A 22,968-nucleotide genomic window follows, 5' to 3' on the forward strand; every position below is an offset into this window, starting at 1 on the left:
TGTCAAATGTGTATCTTATTTTTATTTTTTAAAATTCACTGGGACTTAGATGAAGCTTAATTTATTTCAGTAGCTGAAACTTGTCCTCTTAGTCAAGTTTCATCATTTTCAGATAATGGAATCTTGCAGCAGTCCTGTATTAGAATGGGAGGCAAAGCATTTTGTAGCTTAACTTTCAGGGTTGTGTGACACTGTTATCACCTCTAAATAAGGGAACAAACTTTGCTTATCTACACTAGTCATATGTTGAGATTCAAATAGAAAAATCACAGTAGAATGTGGTTTCAAAGCATAAGGGTATTATGGAAATAGCAAGCAATACTTTCATATCCGACACTGTCACTAAGTAAGTCTACTTTCTTAGCCCTTTGAAAGGGAGCACAGAACTTGAAGTTTATGTTTAAATAAATATAGAAAGCATCATTCAAAGTCTGCCAAGGCTACTGCACTGGTAAATGTCAAAACTCTAATCCTACTAAGGGAGCTGGCCAAGCCAGGCTGCTGCTTTTGTTAGAATAACACGCAGAAGCCTCCAGTACACTGTTCTCTAGTTGATCTCCAACTCATTGCTAGCCTCTCCTATTGTTATAAAATTGAATTAGTCCTTCATTATGAAGGAAATAGGTGCAGATAAATGTTTGATATTCTGCCTCTGGCAATGGCTAATATTATGTGCTTCAGAGAAAACACAAAAATATCCCATAATACTACTAAGTTCAATCTGCAATGCTGGATGTAAGATAACAGGCCTTCCTGATGCCTGTAGGGCAGAATTGTGCCCTGTTGCATGAGACTAAATTAATCTTTTCCTAAGCAGTGTTATTTCAGATACTGCTATTGGTCAATTATGCAGGCCCTTTTAAAATTCCATGCTCAGCTGTTGTACTGCATAAGTAATTATTTCCTATTGGGTATTACATGTCTACTAACTATAAATCTTAGTGAATAACCCACTTGTTTTTCTGTTCTGACAGATGCTCCCTGGGAATGCTTGTTAAAAGAAGAAGTACTTCTGTCTGCATCTGGTGAAGTCAGCCCCAGAGTAGATGAAATACTAAACAGCACTGGCCAGAGATTATGCATCCTGATGCTCATAGGTAATCCACTCTTTCCCTTTGGAATGTCAAATACTTGGAAAAGCACTATTTAAACTACAATCTGTAAGGATTTTAGTGTTGTTTACTACAGATCACATTAATCTAGAAGTATGCTGTGTCCTTAATTTCCTCAGTGATCATAAAGGAAAAAATAATAGTTCCAGGACTTGTTGTTCATAAAATGAACTTGCCAGTAGCTAAGGTAAAATATTTAATTTGATAATGAAACATGCAAGATTCTGTCATTCTTTGTCCTCCCTCTTATTAAGTTTATTACAATGGAGAAGAACATAGCATAGCATGTGGAAGACCAAATGTTTTCACTCTAATCTGAGTAATTTGAATATCTCGACCTTTTTTAAGTCTCCCTCTCTTCTGATAGATAAACCTGCTATATGTTAGTGGCTCAGCATCCCCCTTTTAGTTTCTCAGAGGACTTCACTTTTATTAAGCAAGGGGGATTCCAAAGAACAGCAGCAATTTTTAAAAATAATAATTTTTAGCTGGCCTCCAGTCAGCTTAGAACTGATCTCACATCAGCTTCGAGACAAAACCATACTGTTATTAGAATTCGCGAGAAAAAATAAAATGATGATAATTATTTAGCTCTAAGAATTTAGATGATAAGAAAACATTAGACTGTGTTATATACATAATTAATTACCCGTAATTCTTTCAGCTTTCTGCCAATTTGTTTTTTTCAGTTTTCTTTTTCTTTTGGTGAATGCCAGAAAAGAACCTATTAAAAGAAAAACCTAGCCTGATGCCTGCTGTGACTTCTAGGCTAGACAGTGTTTTGAAGTAGCTGTAGCTTTGCTCTAGGCTTGCACCCACTGGCATAGCACAGCATTTGTGTTCGGTACCTCCGGAGCTGCCTGCAGGGAATGCCATCTGAGGCAGATGCTGCTGGTGGGCTGGGGGGGGAGGCTGGGTCAGCAACGCTTCTGTCTGAAAGTGCCTCAGACTAAGCTTGAATGTCACTGGACTTCCATGGCAGAGAGCTAAGGAGGTATCAGTCACACAGGATCCCGAAGGTAGATGTGACTTCCTAGTATATATATTCCACATTCCATATGCGCAGCATACACACAGCTAAATCAGCATTAGCTTTCCCTGCAGTTTCCTATGTTTTCATACAATTTTCTTTGTTATTCTTACTCAGTTTAGCCTGGGTCATTTACTTTGTTTGTTTGTTTCTCCCTGCTGTTCCTTGATGTCTCAAACATATCTCTACCAGGCAAGTGAAGCTGGTTTCTAAACAAAAATGTCAGAAATTCAGTACATAAATTTTGCCATTGTTTCAGAGAAATGACTTCTATTTCATTTCAGCAGCTTTAGGATCTTCAGTATGTTTTTTAATAAGGTCAGTCTTCTTCATGGAAAGTAATAGTTAAAAGCAGGATGCTATATTTTACCATAAAGTAAAACCACTTTACCTCTGAAGGGACTGAAACTGATCATATTAAGAGCTGGAGAAAAATGCTATAATAGTAAGGAATGGACATTATGGGTAAAAAATGTGCGCCTGTATCATGGTTTTGGATCACACGAGGGGGACTGTGAGAAGCTACTTGTAAATTGTATGTTTCGATCAGTGTTTGAAGGACTTTTTCAGATATGCACTGCAGGAGTGCTTCTATCAGTGCATAGCTTCTGACAAGTAATCTAGAGGGAAGAGAGTAATTGAATGCTAGCTTGGAGATGCAGATCATCAACTGATTTTTCCTCTGAGATTTATATATGGATGACAGAACAGGAGAGTAGAAAGGGAAGAGAGGGTATTTTGAATAGAGTGAAGTTTACTGCATCTTCGTAAAAGTAGGGCATATATGAAAAGAAGGAAAAATGCCCCACTTGCATATTTGGATTTTAGTAAGCAGCTACTCAGGTCTGTTTCTTTGCTGAAGTTTGAAAACTGATGTTTTAATAATCTGTGAAAAACAGTTAATTAATTAGGTCATGTTTTTTTCAGTTTTGGTTTAGCTAAAGTATAAATCAGGATATTGGAGTTGCACATGAGTTCTGATTAATCACGAAGAAAATTTATGAAACTGTAGATTAGTAACAATGTTAAACTTTCAGAAAGTCTAAATTCATAGTGAATAATTCATAATCACAGGACAGACATACCTTCTAATAATTTTACAGAGTAGATTAATTATTAAGAAGATGTTTAATTATTTCAAAGGTTAAATGCAAGCCTGGGAATGAATATTGACTGTCGTGTAGATATTTAAAAAAAAAATTTTTTTTTTCCTTTCTGGGAAATCAGAGGTTTTGTATATTATATTGCAATAGTCATTCACCTGAAGAAAGGTCAGAAGAATAGGTGATTTCAGAAATAGAAGAATAATTTCTCGTATTCCACTTTTCAAACCTGTATATTAAAAAATTATCCAAAGTAAAAGTTACTCTGTGAGAGTGAGGTTGGTTACCTCAAAGAGTAGTTTCCATTGCTGTAATCATCGTGTGCAGTGATTACTGATGTCTGTCTCTGTACAGTGCCTCAGTACTCACACAACGCCTATTACCATGTACCTGAGTACTTCTCAAGCTTTAAAATCATAAGATAATTATGGTTCAGAATTTCTGTCTTTGTGGTTTCTTGAACATCATCTTTTCCAGTTGAATGGAAACTTGATAAATCTGGAAATCAGACACCCCAACCCCCCCCCCACACACACACACAAAAAAAAAAGGCAGAGGAGAACATTGTAACATTCAGAACTCAAGAAGCTGCTGAAAAAAATGTTGAAAAATTTGCGTATTTTATTAAATACCTATAGACATAACTATACATGATGAAAAATCTAAGTCTTTGATCTAAAAGATAATAATGTGAAAAGTCTATTCTTCCTTAGAAATAGTTGTTCATCTATATAATTTCAGGAATAACATAGAATCATATACAAAGCCATGGAAGAACTACTGTGTGAACCACCAAATCAATTAAAAAGCAGCATTACATTTTTAAAAATGTAGAACTTGGAATACTTATTGTTTATAAATACTTTAAAATCTCTTCTCATGGCTCAGCTAAAGACATAGTTTATAATGAAATGTAAAGATGCAGAAGTGTACATGTCAGGTGTAATATTTGCATTATACACTTTTGAAAAATATACAGACCATGTTTTGCTCTTGCTTTAACTTTGACACCTAATAAAACTATCATCTTTCTTTTAAATTCTGAAAATTTCCAATTGGCAGCGGGCTTGGAGTTAGGTGCTGTACAGACTTAGGGAGAAGACTGACGTATACTAAAATTCTGCTTACTCTGATTGATAAGAACAGTCCTTTGTGAGTCTCGGTTGGTTTATGTGAACACCCATAGGGTGGAATTTCTTGTGTGAGCACTTTGGGAATCAGCAACAGCATAAAGTCAGAGAAGATTAGAGGAAGCTAATTAATGCCTATATTTGCACTGAAGAGTCATCATTTATTAAAATCAGTTCCTGAACATATGTATTTCTGTAGGTATTTATTCACAATACTGGAGTGTGTGAGCAGTTCTGGAAGCAGGAGCTTGTTGAATGCAGACTTGGCAGAGCTAGGTTAACGGTTGGACCTAATGATCCTAGAGATCTTTCCCAACCTGAATGATTCCATTATTCTATGAATATTTTGTTCTTGCTCGTATGAGTGGATCTGAGATAACGTAAAAGTAGAAAAAAATCAAGGCTGTGAATGGCTCTGAAGTTCAGGACAAGAGGCCAGTGACGGGAATTAGAGAGGTGTGGTCTAAGAGCTAGGTATTGTTCGAAATCCTGCTACAACAGTTACTATTGGAAGTAATCCAGCCAAGAGAAGATGCTGAGTTTTGACTTGTTTCTTTCCCTACATTGCTTTTCCGGAAGACGTGCTCAAGAGTTTCTTTAATCCTCTCTTAAAAGAATAAGATAATTTGTTAAAATCCATTTTATGAGGTGTCATGAGCATGTTCTGTATTGGCATAGCTGAAATTAGTATCGCGCTATTCCAGTAGAACAGTCATGATGGTTCAAGACATGTGCAGTCATATTGAACAATGGTAAAATGCTCTGCTTTTCTAAATATGTGCACACTAAAGATGAATCTATCAACCTCTGTAATTTTCACCAGACATCTCACTTCTTCACTTCCCAAGAATCCTGAGGACCAAATCCTCTTGCTGGTCAATTGGCTGACACGTGCAACATGCTTCAACAGGGAAGTCTTTGACTCTAGAATTAGGGCCTTTTGTATAATTGGATGACTCCATTTCCATCGTTAGTAAAGGAGATTTTTAGCAATGATCCAATAGTTATGCTGTCATGGAATGAGAAAATATATTGACTAACAAAAAACAGAAACTTAGTCTTTTTTTGAGATACGTAAATGGAGAAAATGGGAGTGGTGTTGAAAGACACTGCACCTGCATAGGGCAGAACAAAAGCCAGTCAACTTCCACTAATGTGCAGCATATCCTGACACTGATCCAGTTTATCCAGACATCATTTTAGAGTGCCAGAGACTGGGAGAAGAGCACTGAATTCTTCATGTGAGAAGATAAAATGGAAGAAAAAAGGACTTACTTGTGTACTTAATATTTTTTCCTCTATCAGGAACGGTTAAAAATCCGATCTCCACCAGTTTGTATTTTCATGATTTGTTGTTCACATTTTGCTCATTAATCTGTTATGGTTAATACAGTTTGTATACTATAATATATTTATTTATTCATTTCTTACACTGAGAGGCCGAGTCTGTCCTCCATGATGTTTACTCATCTGCAACATACAAAAAAAATATAGCTGCAAATATATTAACTCATTGTTACAGAGAAAATGCACTGTCCTAAGTACTGTAATATAATGAAGATGAAATTTGGCATTCTTTGCTTTTACTAATCTGCGGTCTATCATTTCACTATATGAGAACAGACATTTCTTTCTTTACCATTTAATCAAATATTTAAAGATATTAACACTAGAATAAATTAAGGGCTTTTAATAGACTCTGAAAAGCTATCAATTTCAAGATGGTCCACATTAATTATTCTTTAATTAAATGCAGTATGTTAAGTCTAAAGAAGTGCAGGGATTTGGTTTGAAAAAAAAAAAGCAGTAGGGATCTATAGAAATAAAACATATCAGTAAAGCTTAATCTGTAATATGGAGAGGGGAAAGAAAAAAGGACTAAGTGTGCCATACTAGCAGCAGTGAAGGAAGAAGAAACTATGTGATTAAAGGTATGAACAGAAGAACAACAAATTTCTGATGTAGGAAGGGGCTACAGAATGAGTTGACTATACCAGGTATAGATTTTCAGATGAATGTAAAGAATTAAAAGAATAAAGCCAAACCAGTTTGTAAAGGCAATCATGATCTTGGTTTTTTTTAGGTTTCAGTCAGTATGAAAGGTTATGTTTCATAAAATTTTTAAAAGCATAAAACTATGTGTATGAAGACACTGTGTGGAGACTAAATCCTTTTGCATTACAAGGTTTATACAGCAGTGTCACAACCTTGCTCTGAACATCTGAATATTGCATTATAATATACAGCATCCAATCATATAGGCGAATGTGAGTAGTAAAACCTAAGGCTCATAAACTCTCTCAAACTATGTATCTGCACTGCATTTTAATACTATCTCTCTACTTTCTGTATCATTAAATCTGACACACCACATTTTATTCCCTTTAGCAGTGTTGTTAGGTTGACTGCCCACTAAATATGAACCCTAAGTGAAGATGACTTCACCTTGGTACTGAGCTTTCTTTGCTTCAATTAACTTTAGTACTTACCTTGCTTCAATTAACTTTGCAGGATCTGTGAAAAGGTCTCCTTATTGTGAGATATTTTTCTAAGGCAGGAAAAATATATTTGGGAGTACACAGGGATACAGAAATAGCACCTTTGTCAAGTAGAAGCAGTTAAAGACCATATTTAAATAGTAATAGTTTTTATAATCTATATTTAGTCCCTCTTTAAGACCTAATTCTCTTGCTAAATCATCTACAGACTCTCTCAATATAGAAGTATCTTTACCTGTCTTCTTCCTATGCTCCTTGTTTATCTGAATTTTACTTCAAACTTCTCAGGACAGTAATCATGTCTTGTATGTATTTCAACAGTAAAAATACTGTGTGATTTCTACTTCAGACATCTAATATATGAACGTGGATAGGTATTTGATTATTACCTTCTAGCAACTCTTACATCAGACAGAAGTAAGGAATTAATTTCAGAATGGGGATGGTAAAGTTTTCAAGTACTTGTATAGTTGAACCTGCAAGTGAGCCAAACAAAAGAAGACTGAAGGAAATGAACAGGTGACCTGTTTGTTTACTGATGAAATACATAGTAAACAACACAATATAATTTTTGCATCTCTTACAAAAATAATAGTGTTCTGCCACTTGTTATTTATTTAAACCTCGGTGGTAAACAAATTTCAAATTTTGCATCCCTGGACTTGATTATCTTGCTGCTGTAAGGCTAAGCAGCAGTTTTGATCACAAATGTTGATTACTCAGTGTGAAAGCCTGAACGTCTACCTGTTTGAGTTTTTTTGTTTTTTTTTTTTTGAAGGGCTTCTACAAAGGTTTTTGATGTTTGTATTATTTTATGGACTTCTAGATATCCAGCTGTGAATATCTAACTTTCAGAACTTTCTGTTTTCTTGCTATACTTTTTATCACTTTTGCCAAGCCCATTGCATCCTAAGTTATTTCAGTTCAGTATTCAGGTTTTTTCAGCAGTTAATTCCAGGAGAGTGCTATTATTGCATTTGATTCCATTATATTTTGCACTCCTTTAAAAAAAAAATATATAGTGGAATATGCTAAATTGAAAAATACCTATTTATTCCTTATGTATTCAGTTCACTTTCTTTGTATTCACCTGTCCATATAGCTGTTATGGTAGAACTGCACAAATACTCCAGTTACAGTGAAGGCAAGTACTGTCAGATTAGTTGCTAATATATTATTGATGCACTTTTTTGCTCAAGTTACCCTGCACACAAAAGATATCAAACAAAAATACATGAGGCATCCAGGCTGTGGCATATCTTTTTCTCTAGATTCTACAGAATTTTGGTAATCATTTAGTTACCAAGAAGGCTCTTGTCCTGTCTGTATTCCTAGTTTTGACAATTTGTTTAACAGCTTCAGTTAATCAAGAATGAACTTGGAAAGGTTTTTATCTTCATTCTTCTATCTCTGTGTTTCTGTTCAGTTTTTCTGATCAAATACTCCTCTTAAACAGTAGAAAGCTACTGCTGCTACCACTGAATGCTATGCATTTGTTCTCTGTGGTAAATAATCAGTTGGCCTGTGTGCTTTAGAGGCTTGCTACATTTCTCTTGCAGCATATATAACTTACAAAAAGAAATTTGATGAATGGATCTGAATGTACAGCCCAGATTTCCCTCCTGCAATATCATACACACAGAAAAGAGTTTACTTTGCTGGAAATAAAAGAGAAGCAAGAAGTTATTTCTTGGTGGCATGTGAACGCCTCCATTCAGCAGTTGATATGTATTAACTTGGTTTTGAACCTAATTGAAAATCAGCTCTTCACGTCTAGTTTATTTGATTTTTGTATAATTTATCCGACAAATGCTATGAGAGTATTTTTCTCTAGAGAGACAATGACCAAATATATGATAGATGCTTGCTACCATCACTGGGATGTTTAGATTCATGAATTGCCTGTGGGAAGCCATCTGAGAATAATGTCACACCACTGATGGTCCTAGCAGTGTCAGGTCACTTGCTGCTGACCAGAGTCTTTAATTAAGCCATTCCGTCTTCTATCTAAGAAACCGCTGGAAACATAATGTTTGAAAGAGAAAGTCATTGTATTCTCTTTCAGATGAAAAAAATGGCATTTAGGATAAAAATGATACATTCAGCTATATAAAGTATTCTATTAAATTCAGACTCATGTAAACCTACTCCAGTCGATCTACTTTATACCTTAAAATATGCTTTTATTATTATTATTATTATTTTCAAAGGAAATGAGGGTTGATACATGATGGGATGATAAATGTAACATATTCTTTTACATGTTTTAAAGGATAAATAGCTTGGCTATTACACTGTATTCTTTGTGTCTAACCCAAGTGCTCTTGATGGAAAATGTATTAAAAATAATTAATTTTCTTCTCTTAGGATTTATTAATTCTACAGCTGAAGAGAGCTGTTGCTGTGTTAGGTTCTTTGAATCTAGGTTCCTACCTATCTGTAATTCTAATATTAATAGAACTGAACAAAAGGAAATATCAGTAAATATAATAATTTATAACAAATTGTAGATAATATAAAAGTAATAAATTATAACAAAAATAAAAGATAATGATGAAATCACTTAAACTTTGCAGTATAACAGTTGATCTTGTGGGAGACAATAACATAAATTGAAAGAATTTCCAGGATTCCTACTCACTATGGTCAAAAGCACACAAGTACATTTATTTTATTGCTCTGCTGTCTGTGGTACTGTGTATGGAATGTTTTAATCCAAGTATTGATTAAGATGGTTTTTGTGATGTATGTGAGAGGTAGTTGTAGATGTATGAGAGAAATGTATCTATAGCACGAGCATTTAAACACGTTTTGGGGCAACAAGGGAGAATAATTGATAATTTGGAGACTATAAGAGTGAGTTCAACAAGATTGACTAATACTACCTTTTCAAAGATAATCAAGTAGCAGGATAATTAATGATATTTTGATGAAAAGACAAATTTTTATGTCATCTTTTCATACATCTGTATTATTCTTTTCTATTTCTGTGCTGATATTCTGTACTTTAAACCTGTTTTGTAAAACCTGTGCTTTAGTGTGTTTTTTTTCCTCAAGCTGAGCATCATGATTTTATATAGTTCTGATATATAGCCATGAAACTTGAAAGACTGTTCAAGTCAGTTGGTCGCATATAAACAACTGGTATTCAAAGGGATGACATCCACTATCCGCTGTGACTTCCAATATTTGTGATTGTTTGTTTTTTTTTTGAAGTCAGTGTTCCCAAACTCTTTCAAGAGCAACGTTTGGGAAGCTGCTTTCTGGGTTGCTTTGCAGTGTGCTTGCTTTTTCCCACCGAGATGCAGTTTCTCTCATAAATCTAGTCTACTAATGATTTGTGTGTTGTAATTGGTTCTATATTTTATAGAAGGATTTATTGTTGTTGCAGTGTAATGCACTTATTAATTGTTATGTTTGCTAATCTTTGTCAGTCTTGCATTTGGTTGCCTTCGTATTTCTGAAGTAATTTCTCTTGCTTGACTAAAGCAGAAAATGTATTGCATTTGAAAATATGACCTCTCTTGAGCAGAGTTGGCTTTCCCTTTCATGATAATTAACATTTGATGATACATTCCTGAACGGACAGTGTACAAGGTATATATTGTAGAATGAACAACTCAGTTTTCCCTCCTGTACTCAGAAAGATCAACTGTGTAATTAATGTGCTCAAGTAGCTGTGGTCTAAGATAAGAAAAGTCAATTCAAATGCGTGCTAATAGCTTCAACTTCAATTAATTTTCATAAGAATTGTCATATTCCTCCCAGTGTCCCAACTACTATTGGAAAATGGTTGTCCATGCATTTTTGTTAATGAATTGACCAGACAGAGAAAAAAATAGAGAGTATAATATACAGAAATAATATACAGAAATCCCTATTAAAAAAGGTACTTAGACTGTTTTCCTTATGCTATATCAGATCATTTTGTAAATAGTATAAGTGTCAGCTACTAGTCAAGAAAAGTATGAAGGTCATACTATTCAGCTTTGTTTGTACTATAGATTTTTTTTGGCAAATTATTTTCCTGGCAGTCTGTTAGCAAGCAGTGTATCAGATTTGTTGGGTACTTTTGCTCAGAAAGTGTAGAATGTGTTGGCACTCAACATACTATGTATTATCAAGAAACAGGTGACTTTCTTGTAATGGAAATAAATATTATAGGACAAGCAAAGTCAAATTCTGTATTATACTCTACTTACTTGGAAAGACAGATGCTTTTTTTTTGGGGGGGGGGGGGGGAGGGGGAGAGTTTACTGTCTTTATCTGACCATGTTTGACATGGCATTTGGACTTGTGTTGAGCTGAAATAATTTTGTGTAGTTCAGGGACTCCTACCTTAGCAAATGTGAAAACAAGTGCATGATGTTAACCGACATCTCTTTCCTGGCAGTATGTTTGAACCAGAGCTTCCTCATTCTCTAAACACCTTTCTGCTTAACCTAACAGCTGGGGCACATGTGAGGTACCTTTCTATCCCACTGAGGTGCCTCAGTGACTTCAGAGAGAGATCTAAGATGTGAGAATGTAAAACCATACTTCACCTATTTTAAAAGCCCATACATCTCAAAACAGAAAAAAAAAAAAAAAAAGCTTTCATATGTGTATTTCATGACAGTCCAATCAGAAGTAAAACAGAAATGTTGCTAACAGAAATGATAGGCCATATACCATCAAAACTGGGGCATACATGGTCTGACTTTGTGTTCGTTATTATATCAAACATGACTGATTCCAGACAAAATCTGGGATCTTTTAAGTATATTGTTCTTCAGCCTCATAGAAGGATAATCCTGTTGAGTGAAGTATGGTTATTTGTTTATGCCATTTTAAGCACAAATGTTGTCTAATGGATTGGAATGCATGTATGTCTTCTAAAATTTGGCTGCAACTGCATGGGCAATTTGACTTGCATAGCAGTGCATTTTGAAGTGAATCTCACACCTGCTCAGTTTCCTTTTTTCTTTTTTTTTGACTCATAAAAAGATTCAAACAGTCATGAAGTTCAAAGCCAACATCAGTGGTGTTTCAGGCAAGGTCAAGTAGTGCAAGTAGTGTTTACACAGTAGATATATTCAAACCAGACTAAATCTTGTCTGAAGAAACTCTTTCTACAACACACTTTGAGCCTAAAGCCTAAGCTGTTTAATTAGTAGATGAGAGAGTTCACGCTGAGACCCCCCCCGTATCATCCCCTCCCGCCCCCCCCCCCCCCCCCCGCCCCGAGTTTATTACTGAGAAAAGTGCATACAGTTTGTGAGATTACAGAGCTTGAATCTGTCCCTTCAGAATGAGGGACACAGGCTTCCTCCTGCCCCCACTTGAGAAGATTTATGTTCTTTGACTGATGGTATGACCAGATCATCCACTACTTTTTTCTTCTAGAGGCCTACTTCTTTCTTGTGACTAGATCATGAAGAAACTTGTTGAAAGAACTTTATTGAAAAAAGAAAAAGACCTAATTGCAGTGTACCGTAACTCTCAAAATATGTAATTATATTTAAAACAGAGATTTTAGGCCTCTTGTATTAAAGTACTGCTTCTTAATCTTCCACACAAAGGCTTGAGTGTGAGCTTCTCTAAGAGCTCTTTGAACGGGAGGAATTTGGTGGAAGAAGAGATTAAACAATTTTTAACAGACTGGTTTTAATTTAAAAAAAAAAAAAAAAGTTTCATTGTTCTGAATGAAATGTGTTGTCCTTGAGGCTAACATAAAGGTACTCTGCAATATCTAGGTAAATTAAGCTGCATCTAAGATGAAACATAAGAGCAAAGATGACATATTTAAGTGAAAGGCCAGCACATGTTCACTAATACCTCTGAAAATTTGCAACTGCCACTTGACTTATGATGGACTATATGTAGTGAGTTTCATTTCAGTCTTTCTTCTTCCTGCAGCTGATGAGATACGATACTTCCACATACCTCTGAGATACAGAGTATAAAAGGTTTTGTTTTGTTTTGAGGTGTTGTCTAAGCCTCCTGCCTCCCAGCCCTGAACTGGTCATCTGGCTGGGATGACTGAGTAGTACGATGAACCCCATCTCCCCAGGAGTAAGACATTCTCAAAGCACAGCTCTATGCTGTAAAACAGACAGGAAACCTTTCTCTCCTTCTTCATCTACCAGAGCAGTTGGTTAAGGTTACTGTGTTTAAAAGCAGTTTATAGAAGATAGGCAACAGTCTTTCCATTGCTGACTTATCAGTCAGGGAGATGTGCTTACATAGTCTCAATATTTCCAAGAAATAATAATGTAAAACAATCAGCAAGGCAAGAGGAAAGAGAGCCATCCTCCTCCAACCTTGCTGTAAGTGGTCATTAGAGGGTCCTCCCACAAAGGAAAAAGTAATTCTTGGCTTATGTGTTTTTTCTCCATTATTACAGTTGTGTCTTAGCTTCATTCTCTGTTGTCCCAGTATTTCTAAATAGAAGAGGAGGAGAGGAGAGGAAACAGTAAAAGAAAGCTTATTTATATACAAGCAGGATTTTTCTGAACTTCACTCATGCCACATGGAGTATCTAAATAATGTTATTGACTATTAGATCTGAATTACTGCACCGGATTTTCTTAACACAAACCTAACCTGTTATATCACATGTGGGTTTAAACAAAATGAGCTTTAAGCTAAATAAACGAACTCACTTGCAGCAACAAGTGAAAGCAACGTGTTTTTTTCTCAATAATTAAGGCATATTACAATGATTTACAATATTTAAATTAATTTAAAAAGACATAATAAAACCTACAAAGAATATGAATAATTTTTACTTGTACGTTACATGTAGCTCTGTCAATCTCTGTTGATCTTTCTGTTGATGTAAGTACATTCATGATGTGCTCGCAAAATGGATCTCCTCTGGTGTGTGGGATGGGAGGATGACTTGTTTTATCCTAGATGTAAATTTGAGATGCTTAACGAATCTTCACTCTCTACTCTGCTATCGACAACATATTCAATATTTGAAGCATATGAAGTAAACATACTTGATGTACAGTCAGAAAAAGTCATGGAATGAAGGATTATTTCAATTTTTCTTGCCTCTTTCCTCCCTCCCTTCCTCTTCTTCTTCCTTTTTTTCTTGGGGGGGGGGGGGGGGGGTGAGGAATAACAAGTGTTTCATGTTACAAATTGCTACATGCAGCCAGGCTATCATTCAGAAGTCCTATTACAGAAAGAATAGGTCATTTGCCTCATAACCTCTCTGTTTTTCCAGTAGTTCTAAATTAGGTCCCTTGGATCACTCTTCAAGGTCAGTGACTTTTTCATTAAGTGCAGAGAGCCTCAGCTTCTTCTGAGTTACTTAAATTCCCTACACTCTGGGCCACTGGTTTTAGCCTTAGGTTGCTTTCATTTTTTTTAATTTGGCTGAAGTTAATATAACAAGCTGTGTGTGTGTTATCATTTTTTTATTTCCCTCCCTGCTTTTTTTCTTTTTTTTTTTTTTTTGTTTTTTGTTTTTAAATATGAGAGTTCGTCCTGTCAGTCTGACAGATCACCTGCATGAAATGGTGGAGTTCAAGATCCTTTGGGCAGTGAGGAGGTTGCACAGCATGTTTACTACCCTGGACTTCAGGAGAGCAGACTTTGGCCTCTTCTGGGATCTGCTTAGTAGAATACCATGGGATAAAACCCTGGAAGGAAGAAGAGCCCAAGAAAGCTAGTTAATATACAAGGATCACCTCCTTCCAGTACAGGAGTGATGCATCCCAGCAAAGAGAAAGTCAGGCAGAAACACCAGGAGGCCTGCGTAGGTGAACAGGGAGCTCCTGGACAAACTCAAACACAAAAAGTAAGCCTAAGAGGGTGGAAGCAAGAACAGTAGCCTGGGAGAAATAAAGAGAAATTGTCTGAGCAGCCAGGGATCAGGTTAGGAAAGCTAAGGCCTTGATAGAACTAAATCTGGATGGGGACATCAAGGGCAACAAGAAAAGCTTCTATAGTTATATTGGTGATAAAAGGAAGGCTAGAGAAAATGTGGGCCCCTTTGGAAGGAACCTGAATACCTGGTTACCTGGGATATGGAGAAGGCCTATGATATGGAGAAGGGATATTGGGTGGCCACACCACCCAAGTTGCAGAAGGCAAAGGCAGGGGAGAATGAAGAACTGCCCAATGTAGGAGAAGATTGGGTTTGTGACTATCTAAGGAACATGAAGGTGCACAAGTCCATGTGACCTGATGAGATGTATCCACACGTCCTGTGAGAACTGGCAGATGTAGTTGCTTAGCCACTATCCATCATATTTGATAAGTTGTGGCAGTCTGCTGAAGTTCGTGCTGACTGGAAAAAGGGAAACATAATCCACATTTTTAAAAAGGGAAAAAAGGAAGACCTAGGGAACTACAGACCAGTCTCACCTTTTTGCGCAGCAAGATCATAGAGTGTATCCTCCTGGAAACTGTGCTAAGGCACATGGAACATGAAGAGGTGACTGGTGACAGTAAACATAGCTTCACAAAGAGCAAATTGAGTCTGACAAATTTGGTGGCCTTCATATGATGGGGTTACAGCATTAGTGGATAAGGGAAGAGCAACAGACGTTGTCTAACTGACATCATTTATCTGGAGATGTGCGAAGCATTTGTCACTGTCCCACACGATATCTTTGTCTCTAAATTGGAGAAATGTGGATTTGATGGATGGACCACTCAGTAGATAAGGAATTGAGGAACTGGCTGAATGGTCGCACTCAAAGAGTTGCAGTCAACAGCTCAATGTCCAAGCAGAGACCAGTGACAAGTGGTGTTCCTCGGGGGTCGGTATTGGGACCGTCACTGTTTAACATCTTTGTTGGCCAGCGGTTAAAGGGAGGTGATCCGCCCCCTCTGCTCTGCTCTTGTGAGACCCCACCTGCAGTGCTGTGTTCAGCTCTGGGGCCCCCAACATGAGAAGGACATGAACTTATTGGAACAAGTGCAGAGGAGGGCCATGAACATGATCAGAGGGCTGGAGCTCTCTTATGAAGACAGGCTGAGACAGTAGGGGTTGTTCAGCCTGGAGAAGGGAAGGCTCCAGGGATACCTTACAGCAGCCTTCCTGTACTTAAAGGAGACCTACAAGAAAGCTGGAGAGGGACTTTTTACAAGGACATGTAGTGATGGAACAAGGGTTAATGGCTTTAAATTGAAAGGGGGAGGATTTAGATTACATATAAAGAAGAAATTCTTCACTGTGGGGGTGGTGAAGCACTGGAAGAGGCTGCCCAGAGAAGTTGTGGATGCCCTGACTCTGGAAGCGTTCAAGGCCAGGTTGGACAGGGCTTTGAACAACCTGGTCTAGTGGGAGGTGTCCCTGCCCATGACAGGGGGTTGGAATTTGATGGTCTTTAAGGTCCCTTCCAAACCAAACCATTCTGTGATTGCTGGAGTATTAAGTCCTGACACTGTCATTAGGTTTTGGTAGGTCAAGAACATGGGTTGCACCACTGTAAAGCAGACTGTAAAGTGCAAAATGTGATCTTTTTTTGACGTGCCTTTTGATATTGTCATACAAAAAGACAGGTCTCTAATATTCTTATGCATACAGATGACACCATTAATAATCTCTAAGCTTTAACTATTAGGTTCGTAACTTGATTAGAAAAGTCCATCAACAAAAGAATATGGATGATGTCTTGTGTGTATATAAACTAAATTTATAGAAAACAATATTTCTAGCTTTCTGCAATTCTGAAAAAAAAAAAAAAGATAAAGGTATTTGCTGCAAGTTCTCATAATGAATACTTGAGCTTCTCTAATGTCTCTCTTTCTTGGTAATTTTTTTAAAGCTTGAATTATGTCCTCTAGTTCCCCTGCATGGTAGGTCACAGTTATTATTTCCCTTAAAACAAGTGAAGAAGGTTAGGAAGATACACATTATTTTCCTCAATAATGTGTGATGAATAAATGACAGAAGCAGAAATTATATCCTGCTGTTCTAACTGTTATACTGTTATATTTCATGGCTTGTAATGCCATGGGAAGGAAGATCAACACTTTGTCAGAGTGACTAAGCAGTTGGAGTTGCTGTGTTTATGCTGAAATCTCTCATAGGATTTGGTTTCACTTGACAATTACATTCAATTAGAAAACACCCTTAAGTGACTTCTCAAGGTTGTGGTTTAACTTGGTGTGGTTTCCAAGTGAAGAAAACCCCTGGAGGAGATATCATTAATTGTACTTTTCACAGCATTTCTTTAGGAGCAGCCAAGGTCAGTGCCATTTTCCAAGGCACTCTGCAGATGAGTGACCAGGAACTTCTTCCGTTTAAACAGTTTAGAATATAAATGGACAAGTGAAACAAATTACTATGACAAATGTCATTATTTTGAGGGAGGACAGAGTGAGAAAGGATATTTTCTAAAGAGAGAGCTATAAGGTAATCCTGAGAATAAAGCTTTTGGACAAAGCAGCTGGGCAAAGCTCTAACGTGCTTCCTTTGTCATGTCACAATTCATGTTTTTGTGTGGATACCACATGCAGTTGTTCCTCATAGTCTTCTTGCTCTGCCTGGTGTTTTGGCTTTGGACTCTCCAGCTTCCCTTTACCTATTTTCAAGACTAAAGGCCTTGCTGGTAATGTGACGGGAAGTGTTACAAGACACCAAAGGTTCACAGAAAGGCCTACTGGCCAATCCCAATACAAGTGCATATTGATTCATATTGATTGATTCCCTCCCCCCGACCTTTTTTTTTTTTTTCAGTAAGAGATTCCAGAGACATAAGCATAAATGAAAATGAACAATTTTGAGAGAGATGTCATCTTAAGATATTGTGAATCTACCTTGCTGTTTGCCAGTATTCTGTAGCGTCTTAAATCTAATTTTCAAAGCCTCTTATTCTAACAGGAAGGAAGGAAGACAATGGTTAGTTCTGTAAGTCATCTTCATTGCCATTTTATTTCTTTTCCAATACTGAACAACTTTCCAAGCAGCTGAGCCAAAAGGACAAGTGAGTTAAATGTTCAGATTAGCCTATAAACTTCAAGCTGCAGCGAGCCATGGAAAGAATCAGACTTTATTTGCTCTGTTCCTAGCTTCCTTCCCACTTGCCAAGGCAAGAGTCTCTTAAACAGATCTTCCCTCTGATCTGGTCTTAAATTCAGCTTTACTGACATTTACTTGCCATCAACAATATCAAACAGTTCATATGAATACCTAGTTTATTTGGACCATAGGAGTTTGAGGTTGAGCTTAAAGATAATGCTTTAGTTCAGCAAGGAAAATGAAAATATGTTTCAAGTGCTTGGTTAGACAAGGAAACTGCACATGTCAATCCTATAGAGCTGCCAATATGCAATTAGTAATAGGCATACCTAATATAGCCAATAATTGGAAAAAAATGTAATGTGTGAAGATATGCAAATTATCCTAGATTTTAGTAGAATACTTCTGCACCTGCTACTTTTATTTAATTTGTCAGAAGCAAAATTTGGTTGCATGTCATTGAGACTAGATTTCAGAAAAGAAACATTTCAAATTTCAGAAGTTCTTCAGTACACACCTAGTGAAGCAGCTCAAGGTCAACACTGTGCCTTAACAGAATGAAAAATAATGTATGTCTTTAAAAATAGGGGATTTAAAACCAATCAACAGTTTGGGATTTACAAAGAGTTTTAACTTATTTTTATAATTACAAGTAATTTTTTTTTTTTAGATATAAATGGCCTAACAGCACCATCTTCTGACAAGCTGTAATTTCTGCAATAACCTTGAAAAGCACTTCTAGTCCTTTGCATACATATTTTTGTTGCTGTCACAAAGAAAAGAGATTCTAGGGAAATAAATGTGTTATCCCATGTATCCTAGCAGAAGACATTGACTGAGAGACCAGAGAAGTCAGTTACTGACCAATTTCTTCTTCTCGCTTAAGACAGTGAGAGAATTTCATTCAAGTGTAATTGTGCCTCAAATTGTTGTTGAAAGGTTTGCTGCAGAAACATTTTAACGGTATATTTCTGTCAAACATTTGGAAAGAGGTAATTTATATGTAATTTGAACAGCAGACAGTTCTACCAACTTCAGATGTCTTGTAGCATTACTGTGAAAGTAGAAATATATGTCCTATTTTCTAAGCCAGTGTTACTGTATTTGTACAACCAAAGCAGCTGTCAGTTTTGTACTGAAATGTGCAAAATAAATCAATGTTGATAGTTTTAATACAGTTTTGATCTGTTTAGGGCAACAATGGTTTTAGGTGAGTGTATTTTGGCAAAGGTGCTTTAACTCATGTTTGGTTTATGTTGTCTGTGAGCTCAGGTACTTGATCACTTACCATGAAATCAGGGGTTACCGCACAGAATCAGTACTGATGGGACTGCACACTCCCATCTATCAAAAAGCACAAGGTGACTTAGCCAACCACACACCTTGCAAAAAAAGCTTCAAAAAGTTACCTTGCTCTTGCAATTACCATAAGAGAGCATATATGGACTGTACTATGGATCAGTTCATACACAGTAGTTATGCCATGGAACACTGATTTCAGGTTTGATATATCATATCATAGATATTTAACTCTTGAAATGACAGCTAACCATTCTTGGTAATATCTGTTTCTTGGTTTTGGTTCATCTTGAATTCAATTTGTGTCTTATTTCTTTAATCTCAATTTTTTGTTGGGTCTCATCTTTCAGTCAGATCTTATAATTCCCAGTCAAAATCCACTCCTACTATATAATCTAAGTCATCATTTATGTATATAGCTACAGTTGTTGTAAAATTAATATTTTTCAGGTTTGAGTTAAATTTTAATTTTAGTAAGTAAACAGTGCTATTCTATGGAAGTTGCTTTATAGATGTTAGAAGGTAAGAGGTATAGTCTATGGAAAGTTTGCTTACCTACTTTGTTAAAATAAGGAGTTCCAGTTTCACATAGTAAACTCCTGGATTATCAGAGTCATTTAGAAATATTTGGTACATTTTTGCTGGTGGTGATAGCTGCAGCTATAATGAGTGTTTTCAAGTCTTCAATGAGAATCATCCAACCTCCTCAAAAGAGTGATAATAAAAAGAGTACTGAAACAATTTATGGAACAGCAACTATGTATCTCAAGGGAATGAGCTCTATTTCATATTATTCCAAGTAATTTGCACACATACATACACATTTACATTAGAAACCCGCGAGATATCTTTTTAGGTAATCACTGTTTTCATATGTATTCATGAGGTTTTAGCCAGATAACTAATCCCTGTACTCATGATGAGTTACACATTAACACAATTAAATGTTAGTTGTACCACTAGTGACTTAATAAGAAAATAACCTGCTCTACACAACTGTAATGGCTATAAGCTTGTAGCAGAAGTAACTGAAAATTTTTAGATTATCATGGTGAAGTGTGTTACTTATGGATTGTGTCCAAAGAATCGTATATATGAATGAGAGAAAAAAATAAAAAATTTCCAGTCCTAAATCAGTAGATGAAACATGAAATACTATACCACATTTTCAGAATGAAAGGTAAGAAACTTTGAGGAAAGTGGAAATGAGAATTTGTTCTTATTATCATTTTGTTGATTGTATTCTAACACTAAATCTTTCAGGTTTGTTGTGCTGGAGCATGGCTTACATATGTAGGCACTTAGAGCTCTAAAAACATAGCAGGAAAAAATGTGTATTATATTTTAGTCCAGAAATGAAAGTTTAGAAATATTTTCATATAATTGCATTGAAACTTGAAGACATTGATGCCCTAGTGTTGCAGTCATTTCCTTTGCAAAGGTATTGATTTATACTATTGATTTTACTTCTAGAAAAAAAAAAAAAGTATTGTGCTTCTGGAAGAAAGCAGAGTTTGACATTCATAAGTGCACTATATTTTCATATATACGTACCAAGGGAGGAAAACACCAGTTACAGAAGTCAATTCTGCTCTAGCCATCTGTCATTCAACTTACAAATATTTTTGGTATATATTGCAAAATCAAAAGTTAGATAATATACTGCATTTAATTTTAAAAAGACATTGAGAACAAAATACTGATAACCGTCTGTATAACTTTTTTTTTCTTGCATAAATTACAAAAATCTATTAATTTGAGAAATATTTGCTAAAGCTGGCATAAGTCTCAGAATAACTGATATTCACCCCTGATCTCAAAATAGAAAAACTGATTACTCTTCAGACTGTGGAGTAAGATTTTTCTACAGCAGGAACTCTGGAACTTCTATTTTGACTTCCTGTTTATTCAAATTAAACCATCCAATAATAGTTGGAACAAATAAAACAGTTTTACTGATCTATGATTAACTCTCCATTGTACAAATATAAAATACGAGAATGTCACTTGGGTTTACTCACTGAACAGTAGAAGTTCAGCAAGAAACTTGTCTTATCAATTTCAGACCGCAATTTCTTCAAGATTTAAAGCATCTTCCGTTAGAGAAGGTTGTCCCTAGTTACGGGTAGGCAAGCAGAAGTATAACATTTCTTCTGAATACAATGTGTAGTCCACTGATCAAGAAATCGAGTTATTTTCAACAGATCACCCTGCAGATCTTGAAGTTTTTAGTACTTCCTTGACAAAAGTAGGTAGGATGAGAAATAAGGAATTTCAGTGTTTACCTAAATAAGTAGACAGGAAGCATGAGTTATATTTCCCCATATTCTATAAACTATAGAATATAGTTTATAGTTCAGAATATAGAACTAAAGAAGATGATTGGTTGGTAGGACAATCTTCCTTGATTCTCAAGCAATCTTCCTTGAGACATTCAAGACAAAAAAAAAAAAAAGAAAAAAAAAGCCAAGAAATTATTGTATTTCTGAGCTTCTTTGTTCAGAAATATTTACTAAAAATATAGTATAACTTAAACTAAGAGGGAAAAAAAAAATTACTGGCACCAAAATAATTTGCTTTTTGTATTTAGACGTAAGTACGCCAAAAAACTGAAAAATTTGTATGTAAGAGACAGGAGGAAACTGCATTCTTATTTAAAGTACTTAAATATAATATTTCCAGCCTATCACTTTTCAACTTGTTCTCTTTATTCTTCATAGTAGTATGTATTGTCCTACTTATTTATTTAATGAAGTTAGAAGTTTACTTATAAATGTTTGAACCACATCATTCCTGATGTGAATAAAGTCTCCAAGCAGTGGTTGGTGTATATGCTTCTTGTATTAGAAATTGAGGTCTTGTATTTGATCTGGGTGATGAGTAATTCTATGGATATTTTTGTTTTCTGAATTACATTGTTTGACTTGGATTATTCAAAATGTTAAATCTTTGTTTCCTTTTTCCTTATAATCTGTTACAAATAAATATTTTCTGCATTCTTTCAAAGGAGGTAAAATTTCTCTGTCACATTCTCTGGGATTGCAGACGATGCTGGCACACACAATAAAGAACTACTTTATATTAGTTTCTTTAAGAAGATTGCTATACTTTTTATACTCTTTTTGGATCCAGTAACATTTAGGGTTGGAGTTCTTTGGAGGCAAAATTGGTTGGCTTGCAAGTACTTAGGAAGTTGAAAGAGAAAATTGTAGCAAAATGCTAGACAGATAAGAGGTTCCATATGTGGTTGGATCCAAGTCTGCTAGCTACATATTTCTACCTATTCTTCTGAAAATCTGTTTTCAGCAGAAATGATATGTTGTGGGAATTATGTACTCTCTGGAACATCTGGGTTTGCTATGGAAAACAGCATGATGCTTTGCATAACCAGACAGATACACCAAAACTGAATCAGACCTGGGAGGAACTGTGGACTCCTGGGTAGGTGTGAAATCTTTCAACTTCTGTTGTCATCTCATTTTAGAAATTGAATAACTCTCTCAGATTATATGGCTATAGTACTCTTAACCAAAGCAAATCAAATTTAAAAAAAAAAAAAAAAAAAGTCAATCCTGAAGTTACTTTCCACCAAATAAAAAGACACTCAAAAGTTGTATTTCTTCTTCTGTGTGTGGGTGTGTGTCTGTGGGTGTGTGTTAATTGTCAAATGTCTTTTTCTTCCTAATGCTCCTTTCCATTTAATGGGGCAAGCTTACTGTTCTCCATAAATGGTAAAGTCAGAAGTAAGATACCTCTTCCAGGCCAGGATTTAATATTCAATATATCTGTTTTCTGTTCTTGTGCTGTAGAAATGTAAGTAATTGATACCA

At 35.8% G+C, this 22,968-nt stretch overlaps 1 protein-coding gene across 1 annotated transcript in view; it reads left to right on the forward strand.

The window, feature by feature from the left end:
• Positions 1-22,968, forward strand: part of LOC310880977 (uncharacterized protein) — a 1,343,899-nt gene that overhangs the window by 920,591 nt on the left and 400,340 nt on the right. Inside the window, exon 33 of the mRNA XM_083797545.1 lies at positions 975-1,097. Coding sequence (XP_083653671.1) covers positions 975-1,097 — 123 coding nt within the window. The remainder of the gene's footprint in view (positions 1-974; positions 1,098-22,968) is intronic.

The sequence above is a fragment of the Anser anser genome (genome assembly GCF_964211835.1).
Source record: "Anser anser genome assembly, chromosome: 13".
Lineage (NCBI taxonomy): Eukaryota > Metazoa > Chordata > Aves > Anseriformes > Anatidae > Anser > Anser anser.